Raw genomic sequence first — 16,122 nt, forward strand, 5'->3', positions numbered from 1 at the left:
ATCATTCTTAAATAAAGATATTGAGACTCACACATGATAAAAATTAGGAAGATTTATTCTAAAAGACCGTTAAAAAGATTTAATTATTAAAAAAGATTTTTAATACCGAAATTCTTAAAAAGGATCAAATTTTTTTATAATATTTAAAAAAATAACCAAATATATTTATAAAGAGATAAATATATCTTTAACTATTTTTTATTTATTTTTTATAATCTTTAATATATGTTGCATGATTCTTAAGACTATATAAATATGTATGAATATTCATTTGGGATTAATTAGTTAATTAATTTAGAAAAAAATACTCTAAAAGAGAGATTTAATTATTAAAAAGATCTTTAATATTAAAATTATTAACAACAACCAAATCTTTTTATAAAGAGATAAACATATCTCTAATTATTTTTTATTTATTTTTTATAGTTTTTATATTAACAATTTTTAGTTTTTTCTAAAATTTTAATAATTTTTATTATTTATTTATTTATTTATTTTTACTTTTCTGAACTTTTATCTTTTTTTTCTCGTTGGGTAAAAATAACAAAAATTAAAAAAATAAAAATAAATAAATAATTAATAAAAATTATTAAAATTTTAAGAGAAATAAAATTTATTAATATAAAGATTATAAAAAATAAATAAAAAATAATTAAAAATATATTTTTCTCTTTATAAAAAGATTTGGTTTTTCTTCTTAAATATTATAAAAAGATTTGATCTTTCTTAATAATTTTAGTATTAAAGGTTCTTTTTAATAATTAAATCTTTCTAACAGTCCTTTAATTTAATGGTGATTAATTTTTTATTTTTGTCACTTTACAATTCTCTTCATTTTAAAAGACTCTTCATTTTGGTGGGTATAAAACATCAAATATATATGTAGGTAGTGACCAATCAATTGTAGGAACCCAATTTAATAGTAAGACCATTAAAATGGGCTAAATTCATCGGGCCAGTCTGTTTACTCATTTAAATGGGCGAGTTTTGCCTCTATAATTAATCCGTTTAAATTTTGGGCTAAATAGATTGAGCTCGATTAATCTGAAAAAATGACGGGTTAAATGAATTAGTCCGCAAGCTAAACAGGTGGCCCGTTTATTATTATTATTATTATTATTATCACGCGTGTGTTATCAATTCGTCGTTCACATTATTGTGCTTGTTTTTACCATATATATGACGTCCTAGGTTCCTAGTTTTACATATAAAAAATTGAAGATTTTTTTGTGGGAGTAGAGAGAGATAGGGGTTGTCAGTGTCTATTATTTAAGAGGAGAGGGGAGAGATAGAGTTGTTAGTGTCTATTATTTAAGTATAAATTATTAAAGTATTTTTTTGAGACGAGATGAGAGTTGTGAGTATCTATTATTTAAGTATGAATTATTGAAGCATTTTTTTTAGAAAATAGGGGTTGTCAATGTCTAATATTTAAGTATAAATTATAAAAGTTTGCCTGCACATACTCCTTAACTGGTTTCAGGCAAACTTTCAATAGCCATGAAGGCGAAATAACCCCAAAAGACAGAGGTTGAAATCTTCTGTAAAGGCATGGCTGCGACGCATCCTCCCACCATTGTTGATTGAAGTAAGTTGGTGAAGTAATCCTTCATGATTGACTTTGATTATTAAATAAAACAGATTTCAATCTTATAGTAACTATATATAAGTGTTGCGTTGAAACATTGCTAGTTATATAATATGTATTAATAGCTAACATAATTAATCTTAATGACCTTGTCTAAATTTTTGCATAAGAAGAGTTTCTATTTAATTCATTGTCACATTCGTTAAAACCAAACACTAAACTTCTATTGTGCTCATGAAAACAGCTTTCTTTGGTTTGCCACATCTTAATCTTTGAAGAATATTGAAATATCATTTGGTCATTACAATATAACTTTAGGAAGCACAAAACCACATGGATTAAATTGATGAAACAAAGGTACTCAATCAACTAATAAAATTAGGAAGCATAAGCAAAGAACGTAGAATCCTGTGTAGTTAGATGAACACATAGATGCACGTGGCCCATGAGATCTAAAGCGTTTGGTGGAGAGACAGAGACGGAAAGACCGAGACTGAAAGACAGAGACTAAGAGACAGGGATTGAAATAAATCTCAGTATTATGTTTGGTGCAAAATGGGAGACAGGAATTGAAACAAGAATGAAACTCTAATTTAATTTGTACAAAGGTAAAATTGGAATTAATTAATTGAAATGAAAGTATTTTAGGTATAAAATATTATTAAAGTTTCAGTCTCCATCTCTAAAAATTTCAGTCCCCTGTGTCCCTACTTTTGGAGGTACTGAAATACTGAAATTTTAGAGACAGAAACAGAAATTTTAGTACTAGTCTTTAAACTAACAAACACGATACTAAGTCTCCGTCTCTCAGTTTCTGTCTAACCCTTACCGAAGCCTTGGTACACCATTGTGCCATTGTCCAATAAGGGTGATGCAGAAGAACTTGACTCTTTCTGACTGCAAATCAAAAAACAAAACATACAATTTCATCACTTGTTATCCAATTATTCCTTCTTCAACATTTTTTGAGCTAATAGATATATAGAATGAAAAAACAAAAACAAAAAAACAAAAATGGACACTAATCATATTACTTAATCAAATTAAAATTAGTTGACGTGATATTTTTTAATTTTAATTTCTAAAACTATATTGACTATATGTCAACTGCCCATTATAATATTATGGTGCTATTTAACTATCACTACTAAAAGTCGTAAAACAAAAAAAAGGGTGATTATTTTTCTACGATTACATATTTGTCACAAAAGAAGTCATACTTAGCTTGTTCTGATTTCTTATAGTAAGACAGAACTTTACATTGAATGGACTCATTGAGATTCTTGGATTCTTTAGCATAAATTGTAGTAACACTTTACTTTTTAAAATATATAATAAAATAAAATGTAAACCCTAAACTAATATGACTTAGGTCAACTAAACTTATGATGGAGGTTACAAAGGACTAAGTCTATTTGGTTCATAAAAAAAATTAGGCTTTGAATTTGGTCTCAAAACGATAATAATGTATTGGTTATTTTAGTAATTTTTTAAATTTCTCCAATAACCCACCTTTTAGTAAATTTGGGTCCAAATACTTTGCTGTTCAGTCCAACACCTGCATAATTTGGTTGTCCAGTAAGGCAATAAGGTAGTGTTTGTTTTGTCATACATGTCCATCAAGAGATGGACACGGTGGTACATGTCCACCGTTTGGTTTATTAGACATAAATTTTTGATGGACACGGTGACACACAGAAGCACATAAAATACATGTTTTTAGTGTCTCTCCTTTAACCTAAGACACTAAGACACAAATTATAAGACACAAACTTTTCTAATCTTATCCCTTCTTTTTTTCTTTAATTCCAATTTTATCCTTTTTCCCTTATCCTCTCATCTTCTTTTTTCTCTTTTTCTGATTCACCTCCTTCTATCATATACTCTCATCTTCTTCTCCTACTCTTTCTTCATTCAACCACAGTCTCTCTCCATTCCACTTCTTCGCCGCCATCACCGTCGCCACTACTGTTATCTCTTCCTTCATACGTTGTCGCAACCACTGTCGCGTTCCTTTGTCACGCCGCCTCCGCCATGGTTGTCTTCTCTGTTCTCTGCCTCAGTGTCGTTGTCGAGGCTTCCTCCCATGTTTGATATTGAGGCATTTCCAAATCAAACTCGCACCTCTCTTTCCAGATCTACCTCCGTCTCTCTTTCACGCCGTTGCCTCTCTTCTACCATATGGTCATCTATTTTGCTGTTTTTTTCTTTCCAGTTCTTTGAGGGTTTTTTTTTGTGATGAGAATAATTGTCTGTTTTTAATTTCAATTTCAATTTTTTGTTTGTGACTGTAATTAGATCGTGCTTTTTGCATGCGAGATGAGAAGAAGATAATTGGGGGGAGAGTTCTCTGTTCTTTTTATTTATTTTTTATTTAAATTTTGATTAATCTTGTTGTTAGAGTGATTCTGTGTTAGTTTGTTGATTTGTTGAATTGAATTTGTAATTGCATTAAAAATTATTAATGGTGATAATCTGAGTTAACATGATAATGGTGATGGTGATAGAGATAGAGATGTGATAATGATGATAGGGTTATTAGTGTCATTTTATTAAAATTGTAATTTGAATGCAGGGTCCTGTACTTAGATACCAAACAAGTTTAAGACTTTTATGTCCTACTGTGTCTATGTCATTTTATGTCTTTATGTCTATGTCTTATGTATTTCCACCCACTAACCAAACGGAGCCTAACTGATATAGACACAAACACAACCAATGCCAATATCTCAGCAATCACAATCACAATCACAGTACACACTATTGGTAATTCTTTTTTTTTTTTTGTCAAATCCTAAGGTGATGTTAATAAACAGCACAAAGAATGTGCATGAAAGTTCCACTAGCAATGTAACTAATGACTTGGATTCTAGTCTTTTATTGTCAACATCACCAATTACAGATTTTTCTAGTGAATACTTTTATTTTAAAATTGGATCTATCTCACATTTTAGTATAATGAAACCAATAATTGAACCAATACATTGTATACTAACATAAATTAGTGCATGTATAAAGGGTGTTGTTAGTATAATATGTGCATTAACATATATCATTGCACAATACACCGATTTAATAATTGGTTTCATTTTGCTAAATTAAAGCGTGTCATCGATCCAAAATTGAAACACATTTTATTAAGAGGATGTGCAATTAATGATGTTGATGATGATTAGTATCAAAACCACAAGCTGTACAGGATTAAAGTTCAAAGAAGAGAAAATTAATTACAAATAAGACGAGGTAAGGTAGCCCCTTTAACATCTTCTAAAATGATAGAAACTAAATCTACAGGAGAATTATTCTAAAACAAAAAACCCTCCTCCAACTGTATATTCATTTTTGCTAGGCAATCAGCACTTCTATTACCTTCTCTATATGTATGTACAAAAAGGTTTCTTCAGTTTCTTCTTTTCATCTCAGAAATTTTTCTTACTAGAGAGTTGGGATGTTTCTCATGACATTTCTCTCCATTTACCAGGTTAATGACAGCACTAGAGTCACTCTCCAAAATCACTTGCTTCAACCCCCAACTCCCAGGCTAGGTTCAGGCCTTGGACGATCCCCCATAGTTCTGCCTTGAAAGCTGTTCCGCACCCAATGTTGTAAGTGAACCCCACCACCCACTTCTTTTCATCATTTCGAATGAGACTGCCACATCCCGCCCTGCCGTTGAGTCTTTGTTGAGTCCCATCGGTGTTAATTTTTGCCCAACCCATCGGAGGTGGTTCCCACCGAATGTGTGCCTCTCTCCACTTATTTGACTGCCCCTTCAGGTAAACTTTCTCCATTACTTGTTTGAACTCTGCTACTTGTTTGATGATCTCTATATGTAGCTTGTTTGGTCTTTTGTAATTATCGTCATGAATTTTCCTATTTCTCCAATACCATAATCACCAACACGTAGTGATGAATATGTCTTTCCATTCCATTCCTTGGACTTGCCCGAATTGATTCTTTAAATTTTTCTCCACCCATTCCCTACAATTAAGCAAAAAAAATCTAGGGATTTCACTAGTATTAAAAAGGTTTACCCAAATTGTAGAGGCCTTTGGGCAATTCCTCAAGACATGAATCAGCTCCTCCGGAGTTTCTTGACAATGGTTGCAGTCTCTCCAAAAATTCTCGCCCTCCTCTAGTTTGTTAGCGTCTTTCCATGCATTGCAACCCAGAAAAAGGTTTTTACTCTTTGGGGACCCTTCCAATCCCACAGATGCATCCACAGATTTCTGGTTGGCTTAGTCCAATTGTTCAGCGCCTTATATGTTGATGCCACTGAAAAATCACCATCTAAAGTGTGTTTCCAGCTTCCTTTATCATCTTCTCTGTCCTGAGAAGGAGGTAGCATGGTTGTGATTTTCTGAACAGTGCTCTCCGGGAGGTTTCTTATGAGTTTAACCATGTTTCATCCTCCTCTATTATCTGTCCACTCCCAAACAAGGCTATTAATATCTATATCTGGCTCCAGAGCTAACTGGCGCAACACTCCTTCCCCTTCCACCCAATTATCATTCCAAAAATTTGTTATCAGTCCATTACCAATATGTTGTATTGTGTTCGCTCAAATGGTTGGGCCCAATTTTAAGAGTTCCTTCCACAAATCAGAATCCCCCTTTCTAGCCTGTATACAATCATCTATATGTCTTCCTTTGCAATATTTGTGCAGCAGTACTTTAACCCATAAGAGGTCTGTTCTCTCCTTAATGTACCAGAGAATTTTGAGGAGAAACGAGTCATTCATAACTGACAACTTTCTGAATCCTAACCCACCTTCATGCTTAGGAAGGCAAAGGGTTTTCCAGTTAATGAGGTGCATTCTTCTATGCTCCAAAACATCACCCCAAATAAAGCTGCGTTGCATTTTCTCAACACTGTTGCAAATGCCCTTCGGAACTCTCTCGTGTTGCATTTGGTAGTATAGCGTTGGACTAAGCACAGACTGTGCTAAAGTTATTTGCCCCGCTAAAGAAAGGCATTTACACTTCCACCCCTTGAGTTTGTTGCTAACTCTTTCCATGACATCCTTGAACTTCTCTTTTTTGCTCTTTTTTCATAACAATAGCTCCTAGATGTTTGCCAAGCTCTCTTTCTTCTCTAAAGCCAACAATGCTTCCAATTTCCCTCCTAGTGGTAGTTGTTGTTCCCTTGAAAAATACTATAGAGGTTTTGCTATTGTTAATCTTTAAGCCTGACGCTTTGCAAAAAATCTCTATGATGTAGTTGATCTTGTGCATTTGTTCTTGGGTAGCTTCTGCAAATAAAAGTAAATTGTCTGCGAACATTAGATGAGAGATCTTAGGCCCTTGTCTTCCCACCCTTATCGGATTCCATTCCCCTTGCTGGACATGTTCTTCTATGAGATGTGATAGCTTGTCCATGCAGATCACAAAAAGATAGGGAGAAATAGGATCCCCTTGCCTAATTCCTCTTTTAACACAAAACTCTGTTGTTCTACTTCCATTCCAAAGGACATTGTAAGTAACCGTGGTAACACTTTGCATGAGAATATCAGTCATCTTCTCCGGCATTTTAAATTCGTTGAGTCTTTACTTGATGAAATTCCAATTAAGCCTGTCATAAGCCTTCTCAAAGTCAACTTTGATGGCCATGAATTGCTTTTTTCCTTTCATCCTTCTCGTAGAATGCATAATTTCCTTAGCTATAAGGATGTTGTCTTGTATCTTCCTTCCTAGGATGAAGCTTGATTGATGGACTGAAATCCGGTCATTTAAGAGGGGCTTGATTCTATTCGTTATGATCTTGTAGCTCACATTACATAGGGCAATAGGTCTGAAATGGTTAATAGTATCAGGACTGTTCAACTTTGGAATGAGTGCAATCAGGGTTATGCTGGCATGTTTGATGAGATCTGGCTCCTTCCAACACATAGTGATAAAGTCGCAAACCTTTCCCTTCATTAAGTCCCAATTATTCTTGTATAACAACGCTGGAAAACCATCACTTCCTGGGGCTTTTAGCGATCCTATGCTGAAAAGCGCTTTTCTGATCTCCGCCTCATCTGGAATTCTGCTCAGATTCCTGCATTCAAAAAGACTAAAGTTAGGGAGAGAAAGTTGTAATAGATTAAAGGGAACAATCATTACCTCTTCTTGGTAGAAATCTTTGAAATGATTAATGACATGATTTCTTAGGTCTTCCTCTTCTTTGATCCATCTTCCGTTGCTGTCTTTAAGCTTTAGGATTTTGTTCTTTCCCCTTCTAATAATGGTTTTAGTATGGTAGAACTTAGTATTCTTATCTCCCTCCACAATCCATTTTTCTCTAGATTTTTGGAGCCAAAAAGTTTTCGCTTTGTCTAAAATCTCGTTCAAATCCTTATTGAGTTTCTGTTCAAGATCATCAAGATAAGGATTCCTTCCATAATTCGCACTTCTTTGAATTCCCGCAATCCGGTTTAAGATTCTTCTCTTTATTCTAAAAATATTTCCAAAGCAATTCTTATTCCACTCAGTCAGATCGTTTCTCAAATTTTCAAGAGTGTTCAAGAGTGGATTATTGTTTACCCAGCTGTCTTCCAAGCATTGCTTGAAATCTGGGTGAGATGCCTACATAGCCTCAAATCTGAACGGTCTATCTCTCCTACTATTGGGGTCGTTGGCCATCTTAATAAGAAGAGGGTGGTGATCCAAATTAGTTCTAGCGAGGATCTCAACTTTGGCTTCATCAAATCTAGTTCTCCAGGATGAGTTAGATAGAGCTCTGTCGAGCTTCTTGAAAACTCTATCCAGCCCCTCCCACTTGGGTCCTCGCCAAGTGTATCTAGATCCCATGAAACCTAGATCAATAAGTCCACAACTATTAATCCAATTGGCAAATGAATTACAGGCACTTCTGTCCGTTGCTGCCCCTCCTTTTTTTTCGGCAGTGTCCTTTATTTCATTGAAGTCTCCTGCTATGAGTCAATCCCCTTCCATTGAGTTTGCAATATTCCTAAGCTTCATCCAAAGATTTCTCCTTATCTGACTATGAGGGCTGGCATAGACGGCTGTAAAATACCATTTTCTGACATTGGGCTCTTGAACTTTGACATGTATATATTGGTTATGGTTCTCTATAGCATTGATATAAAGGTCATCCCTATTCCAGCAGACCCATATGCCTCCTGCAAATTCTTGTGCTTCTTCTACGATGTGATACTTTAAGTCAAGTTGTTGTATAACTGTAGTAACAGTATTTCCACTGCACTTAGTCTCAAGCAGAACAACTAAGTCTGGCCTATGATGCCTATACATGTCCTTGAAAGTTCTCCTAAAAGCATTACTTGCTGCTTCCCTGACATTCCAAATTAAGCAATTCATTAAACAAAAAAGAAAAGCAAAGAAACCAACAACCAAAATTAAGCAATTTAGCCAATCAGAACCGAGAAAAAAAAAACTTAGTCCATATTCATATCAGTGTCGTTTATGACACTAATTTGTGGTGTCGTGAAGTCTATTCCTTCCACAAGCTTCTGTACAGGGTCCATTCCTCCCCCCTCTGTCTCCATTTCACTTGGCATAAAGTCACGTGGTCTGCCCTTATTGTGTGGGTCTTGAATTGAGGATTCAATGCATTCCTCCATGGTGGTAAGAGCTGTATTTTCTTCTACCATCCAATTTTTCTCATAATGGTATTCTCCCTTCCATTGTATGATCTGTTGAGGTTCTTCTATGGTTGTTGTATCTTTGGTGCTTTTTGTTAGGATCTTTGCTTTTAGTTCTGTTGGTGCCGGTATGCTCTGATTTTGGTTCGATTTTGTGTTGTCTGCCACCACCTTTTTTCCTTTCTTATTTGCTGTTATGGTTCTTGCTCCTTTAGATGAATTATTTTTTGCTTTTTCTTTGCCTCTACTTTGACCAATGATCTCCTTTTCTTTGTTGTTGTTGCTGTGTTTTTCCTTTTGTTGCTCTAGTTCTTCATATGATGTTTCCTCTATTTGTAGAACAGTGAATCTTGATCTATTGTTTAATTCTATTTCTTGTCCCTTTACTTTACTTGTCTCTGCTTCATTTTTGTTAACACCATCCTTTAGGATCTTCTTTCTCCTTTTGGACTTTTGGACCACCATCCATTCCCCAAACATATCATGTGCATCTGTTGCAATTTGCTTCTCCTTTGCGGTATCCTCCTTTTTTTTTGTTTCCTTCTCCTTGGCGATTTTCTTGATTTATTTCTCCAGGCATTTCATTGCTTGCTCCCTTGTTAGTATTGCTTTGAGCCCCATTTTCATTGGTTAATTCCTTTTTATTTGGACAAATTTTTTTTTCATGATCCACCTTCCCGCAGTTGAAGCATATTTGATAGATGCTTTCATATTCCACTCTGTATTCTCTCCCATTGATAAGATATCTTCCTAGAAGGGACTTTGTCAAATCCACTTCTACTCAGAGTCTAGCAAATTTTTTCCTACACAATTTAGCTGTGTTGTTATCTACCTTTACCGTCCTTCCAACAAGGTTTTCAATTTGTCTTAAAATGCTTCTATCATATAGTTCAATCAGAAGTCCAGGTAGCCTTGTCGATGCCATCACTTTGTCAATTGTTGCTAGTTGAGGGTTAAAGTTAGGCTCCCATAATCTCACAGTAAGATAATGATCATAGATCTTCCAAGGTCCCTCTAGTAGTGCATGGTCGAAGTCCTCACTTGCATACAGCTTAACAAGATAGTACTCTTCTCCCAAGTCAATCACTTCAATGCCCCTTTTTTTACTCCACATAGCTTCTAGTCTTCGTTTCATTGCAGCATACCCCACTTTCTTTCCTAACAATTTTACTATGAGAATATTCCACCAAGGCTTCCATAATCTTCTTTCAGTGGCTTCATCGATGACAATATTGAAAAGTCCATTTTCAATTTTTTCTACTCTGACATCTGTCTTCTGATTGTATGCATTTTCATTAGTTTCTTTGACTATTTCTTCATCTTCTACATCCTTCTCCACTGTGTCTTCCTCCAGAAATTCCTCTCTTGGGCCCTCTCTTACTGTTTGAGCGAAAGATCTCCCTTTTCATTGTGTTCCTTTTTGACCATGTTGTTCATGCATCCATTCATCGTCTCTTGGCACAAGGATTTGGTCTCCCGTAAATCCTTCTCTTTTTGTTTTGATTTTTTTAATATTCCTCTGTAATAGGTCTTGCTCCTCCAGGGCTGATTGATCCTCTTGGACTGTTCCACCAGGGTCGTCGGTCGTGTTTATGACGCTGGTTGAAGATGGAAGTTCATTTGTACGGAGAAAATAGGTGCAAACGGTTGAGAGCTAACGGCTGTTTTTTTTTAAAAAAATTGGATTAGATCCATCTATACAGATGGTAAGCCTTAACCAAGTGTATATAACAGGAAAACCCAAAGGCTGTTCCCGTCCCTGTCAGGGGAGATGCCAACCATCTCTCCTTTTCACGAACACGTCTATATCTTTTGTTGGACAACCGGACTTTGCAGTTATTGGACTTAGCCCAACAAAATGTTTGGACCCAGTTTTGCTAAAAGGTGGGTTATTGTGGAATGGACATTGAGATTTTTGGGTTTCACATATCTTGTCATGCAGAACATATTATGGGTTGTCTATTAATTTTCCAAAGACGACTATATTGAAAATATAGGAGGAGTGTCTCTAGGAAATGAGGAAAATTGTTAAGAGATTACACATAAACATAATAAGTAGTTGAGGCATGTGATATAGTGACAAAGGTGTTCGAATCCTAGCACTGATAGCTAGATGCCTAGATTAGTGTATTTGACTGAGTGTATGAGTGTATTTGTATAACAAAATAAATAATAATAGTAATAATAATAATAATAATAATAAGAACATTGTGTAAAAAGTTGGAATCAATTGTCTAAGACTCTAAGGAGGTTATTTGTTCAAACTACTACAAGCAAATAGAAGTTATTTGTTATTTTAAGCAAATTGGACCTTTATAATGTACTTATCTATTGAATTTGAATCATTTTACTTATTGTTAGTTTAATCTATTAGATTTTGTTTCAACTCAGTACATAAGATATTATTATTATTATTATTATTGTATAGTAAATAACTAATGCCAAGTTCAATCCATTAGTTTGGTTTCTTTCTGTATTATATATATTCTCTATGAACATACCAAAGGATATTCAACACTACTTGCACGAGATTAGAATAAAACAGGAGACAAATGTTTAATATTTTAAAAATTTGTTGTGTAGCATATTACTATGAAGTCTTATATTTTCGTATAATCTTCTTATCACTATATTTTGACTAAAAAAAACAATATAATGACACATACATTTTTTTTATTTGCTGTGTACTTATCATTCTATTAAATAGATCATGAATAGAGAAAAATAAGTTGTACAAATATTTTTTTACTAAATATTAAAAACCTTATTAGTATATCATGAAATAAAATACATCAGAATAAAATGCAATTTTCATTTTTCTTTTTTTATGCCATGATAAAACAGCCAACATGCCCAAATAAACCAGGAAGTGATTGATGACTAATAAGTAATAACTCTTCCATCTCCATAGCATTTTCTAAATTTCCACATTCATAAATATCCCCACAGCATACATACAAACTTGACAAGTCATGCTACTAATTAATAGTTTCCATATGTTATATATTATTATGATATGATTATTATTAATTTTTAAGTGTCATATATATATATATATACTTGGGAGAAGGTTATGCTGCTGTTTCAGTAGTTGATGGCTTGAGAAGTGAAGAAGAAGAACCAAGAGGCTCATGCACTACAGAGTTGGAAGAAACTGATATGGGATTTCCCTCAAGCTGCAACATAATACTTCCTAGTATTTCAGTTAACAGTTTCTTGAATTCATCTTCTTTAACCATCTTCGCATCATCTGCATTCATCATCTTGAACACTTCTCCAATAACCTTATCCATCTGCATATATAACAATCAAACCATCACAAAGTTCACCTACCCACTTCTGAAACATCAAAATATTACTCCCTCTGATTTAAAATACCTGTCAATTCGGATAAATCATGGTCCGAACTAACAGTTGTTATAAATCAGAAGGAATATAAAGCAACCTCGATAAATTATTTGGGATCATACCTCTTCAATTGCACCAAATGGTGGTAATCCAGCAGATGGAGACACTCCATCTAGTGCTAGCCGTAGATACTCCTTTGAAATTTTTCCATTCTTATCTTTAGGCAAATTCTCTACAACTGAATTCAAAGTCTGCATATCCAATTATAGATTGGTCAACTCAATGCAATATTTTAACAAAAGTAAGATAATTAGTATATATAATATATAATATGATCCTAATCTATAAAGAAATGAATTAACCTTGTCAAATTCAAACTTGTTGGATAGTAGTCTCTTAACACCAGATCCATCAAAGGTGTTTTCGCTATGAGCAACAATGACAGGTTGCTCCTTAAGCCGTTCAGCTACACATAATGCAACTTTCTTAAACCCCTCCAAAAATGTCTCTTGATTTTCAGAAGCAAGAGGCTTATCCCAATCAGGTCCACCTTGAGATAACAGTACAGGTTCCACAATGTTGCTAAACACCTAAACACATTAACATAAACCAATAAGTACAAAATGAACTTGGCATTACTCTGTGTAAGTCAACAATTAACCGACTTCGACTACATGAATCAAACGATATCAGAATACAGTGGACAGTAAGTACAAAATGAACTCAGCATAAGTGTGTAAAATTTTCATTTCTAAGAAGTCAATAATTAACAGACAAACAAATAAGAACTTAGACTACACAAATCAAACGGCATCAGAATATAGGGTCATGTACTTGATCAAGGCAAACAAAGTTTGTAACAAAGGTTGGTATTTGATGATTACCCAAGAATCTGAAGCAGGAGGAATTCCTTGATCAACAGTGAGTTTAGAAAAAGCTTCAACTATATGGTGACGAAGTGATTTTTGAGGGGAACCAATCTGAGAGAATATGGATGCCATTTCAGCTTCATAACTTGGGCCATTAAGAAACTCAAGAAGATCTTCACCATCAATGCGTAGAATCACAATTGGATCTCTCTTCAAACCAGCAGCCATACCCAACAGAATGTCTGACAGAACCTCCTTGAACTCACTCTTGCTCACTTTTTCTTGCTTGCCATGTGTGAACTCATTCAACACCTATGAAACAAAAACCCCATTGGAGCATTAAAACAAACATCTCATATGCATTAATCCTGATTCATATGGTACATTGCTTTTACACGTCACAATAATATCCTTAGAATCATATTGCTATATGTTGTGACTAATGTATCTTATGCTTTATATATTTATTGTTTTTCTGCCTTTAGCACATATAGTTATATTTGTTAGGTGAGAAATTTTACTTTTTCTAAAAGCATGCCACAAAAAAAGAGCAACTTTTTTTGTCCCCAGAATATGACATTGCCTTCAAAATGCAGCTAGGAGCAAAACTTTCCAAGCATATGTTGACTTTTTGTTACTACAAACTCTGAAAGTCTAATAACTCCAAACTTTCTAGCATTTTCATTATAAGCATAGTAGTTAATTAGTTTTGAGGTATGATTTTGAAGTTTAAACAGCACAAATAATCAACACTTTGACACACTAATATTTTTAGTTCCAGCATGTTCCTTAACCAGATTCTTCCTTATATATGTTGATAAGAAGATAGGCACAAAAAAGTGAAGTAACAAAGAAAAGAAATCAATTGCAACTTTGCAACCAAAAGAGAGTCCCACAGAACCGACCAAGTTATCTTATTCATTCATATATAATAATAATAATAATAACTATTTTAATAATATTGTTTTTGGGACCAGCAAGAAGTCAATTCTTGGTGAAAGAAAATCTTATGTGATGTCTCAAAAAGGATCACAAGTATAAAAACAATATACATGATATATAAACAAACCACATAATTGAAAAAATAAAAAAATAAAGAGTATGGTTCTCCATCAACATCTGATGCATTAATCACAGAGATTATGTAGATTGCCATATAGAAGATGCAGAAATGGCTTTATTATACTTCTTGTATTGCCACAACAAAAATAAAGAAAGGAACGATAACATTCAATTAATAAACAAAAAACAACAGACATTGGAACAGAATTAAACCTGATAAAGATAATGACATCATATTGAAAAACATCAGAATTGAGAAGAATAAAATGCTACGAGCAAATTAAAACTTGAAGATAGAAAACAAAAAAAGTCAACATACATAAACACCTTATCTTCTTTAGTCGGTTTGACATGCACCTTTATTTTCTTGCCCTCAGTCCTTTTCACTAAGGACCTCCTTATTAGTAGTAACTTATTTTTCACACTAGTGATATCTAAATCTTATTCATGTTAAGAAAATATGTCAATCCTCTGCGGTTATTTCATGCAAAATTAATAGTTAAAAATAATTATATAATAAATTATTTAACCGTCTTAACTAATAATTTCACATAAAAATAACCACACCTACCTCATAATTTCACATAAAAATAACCACACCTACCTCAGAATAGATGTGGTCAGAATCAGGGTTAGAACCCTGAGCAGGGAGACCAAGAGCAGCACCAATATCAGCAACAGCAGGTTGAAGTTCCTTCACAGAAAGCTTGCCATCTCTGTCTCTATCCAGCTCCTGAAACTTATGGTCCACGAAGTTGCTGAACACTGCCTCGTTCCCAACCAACTCCATTATATTGGAACCGTCTAGAACCTGTCCATTCTTTGCTGATGAACCGTTATTCACTCTTCTCTCCATGATTCCTGTGACTCACTTTTCTTTTCTTTTCTTTTCTCCCTTTTAATTTCCTTAGCTTCCTCCTCTCGTGACTCCAACTATCTAATTAAAGTGTGTTTGTGTGAGGGAGAGAGTTGAGGATTCTCTATGAGATCACATACACACTTTTTAGTTTTCTTTTGTGTTTGTATCTATCTATATATCTATATATACATGTGTGTGCCTAGTGGCTGTCAACTATCAAATCTCAAGTTTCAATTAAGGATTCTCTTCTCGAAGCCTCATGCTTGTGCTTCCTTTTTTTATTTATGATGATAATCATCAATTTCATTTCTAACAAAATGGTAAAACAAATACATAATGTTAGAGACATAATAAAAAATTAATATTTTAGATTAATATTTTTTTATTATTAAAATTTAAAATTAATTTTTTTATATATAAAATTAATTAAATACTAATTAAAAATAATAAATTTTATTCATCTCGATAATAATATTATACCACAAAAATAAAGTAATTATTCTATACACATATAATACGTAAGAGCACGTAGTAGCAGACACTTAGGTCAAAATGAAAGAAGCATATAAGGCCTAATAATAGGTAATCCACTATCTAATTAGTGGTATGTTTGGTGTTAACTAATATTAGTTAAAGTAATAAGTATTTAATTATTTATTATTTTACTTTATTGATTTATTAAGTTGATTAAATAAAAGTTAATTTTTTAAAATAAATATTAAGAATTAGAAAATTATTATTAAAAAATTTTAACTGATTTTATAAAATTTCAGCCATATCAAATAGGGATAAT

General features: G+C 33.5%; 2 protein-coding genes and 1 non-coding gene across 4 annotated transcripts; all 3 read right to left on the minus strand.

The window, feature by feature from the left end:
• Nucleotides 1-7,134: 7,134 nt before the first annotated feature.
• LOC127745428 (uncharacterized) lies at nucleotides 7,135-8,907 on the minus strand. Its single transcript, XM_052258118.1, has 3 exons — nucleotides 8,606-8,907; nucleotides 8,159-8,404; nucleotides 7,135-8,023 (listed from the first exon to the last, which is right to left on the minus strand). Exons 1-3 carry the CDS (start codon nucleotides 8,905-8,907, stop codon nucleotides 7,135-7,137), a joined length of 1,437 nt encoding a protein of 478 aa, XP_052114078.1.
• Nucleotides 8,908-10,864: 1,957 nt separating this feature from the next.
• Nucleotides 10,865-10,992, minus strand: LOC127745958 (U6atac minor spliceosomal RNA). Its single transcript, XR_008007582.1, has one exon. It is a non-coding gene; the product is annotated as a U6atac minor spliceosomal RNA (small nuclear RNA).
• A 928-nt stretch (nucleotides 10,993-11,920) lies between these two features.
• On the minus strand, nucleotides 11,921-15,561 carry LOC107477245 (uncharacterized). 2 transcript variants are annotated; one of them, XM_016097226.3, is made up of 5 exons: nucleotides 15,075-15,561; nucleotides 13,424-13,720; nucleotides 12,902-13,129; nucleotides 12,662-12,790; nucleotides 11,921-12,484 (listed from the first exon to the last, which is right to left on the minus strand). In XM_016097226.3, exons 1-5 carry the CDS (start codon nucleotides 15,324-15,326, stop codon nucleotides 12,263-12,265), a joined length of 1,128 nt encoding a protein of 375 aa, XP_015952712.1. In that variant the 5' UTR covers nucleotides 15,327-15,561; the 3' UTR covers nucleotides 11,921-12,262. The 2 variants fall into 2 exon arrangements, with proteins under 2 accessions (XP_015952712.1, XP_020993194.1); XM_021137535.2 differs by lacking the exon at nucleotides 15,075-15,561 and adding an exon at nucleotides 13,930-14,091.
• Between the last annotated feature and the right edge of the window lie 561 nt (nucleotides 15,562-16,122).

This window comes from Arachis duranensis, chromosome 3 (genome assembly GCF_000817695.3).
Source record: "Arachis duranensis cultivar V14167 chromosome 3, aradu.V14167.gnm2.J7QH, whole genome shotgun sequence".
Taxonomy (NCBI): domain Eukaryota; kingdom Viridiplantae; phylum Streptophyta; class Magnoliopsida; order Fabales; family Fabaceae; genus Arachis; species Arachis duranensis.

Excerpts from the sequence above, each read along its gene's own strand:
- LOC127745428 (XM_052258118.1), bottom strand. The coding sequence starts at position 8,907 with ATGAATTGCTTAATTTGGAATGTCAGGGAAGCAGCAAGTAATGCTTTT. Across the intron at positions 8,405-8,605 it reads GAGCCCAATGTCAGAAAATG|TTGTGGACTTATTGATCTAG; the intron begins GTATTTTACAGC and ends TTGGATTAATAG. Across the intron at positions 8,024-8,158 it reads CCGTTCAGATTTGAGGCTAT|AATAAAGAGAAGAATCTTAA; the intron begins GTAGGCATCTCA and ends AAATATTTTTAG.
- LOC107477245 (XM_016097226.3), bottom strand. The coding sequence starts at position 15,326 with ATGGAGAGAAGAGTGAATAACGGTTCATCAGCAAAGAATGGACAGGTT. Across the intron at positions 13,130-13,423 it reads CTCCTGCTTCAGATTCTTGG|GTGTTTAGCAACATTGTGGA; the intron begins GTAATCATCAAA and ends TAATGTGTTTAG. Across the intron at positions 12,791-12,901 it reads ACAAGTTTGAATTTGACAAG|ACTTTGAATTCAGTTGTAGA; the intron begins GTTAATTCATTT and ends TTGGATATGCAG.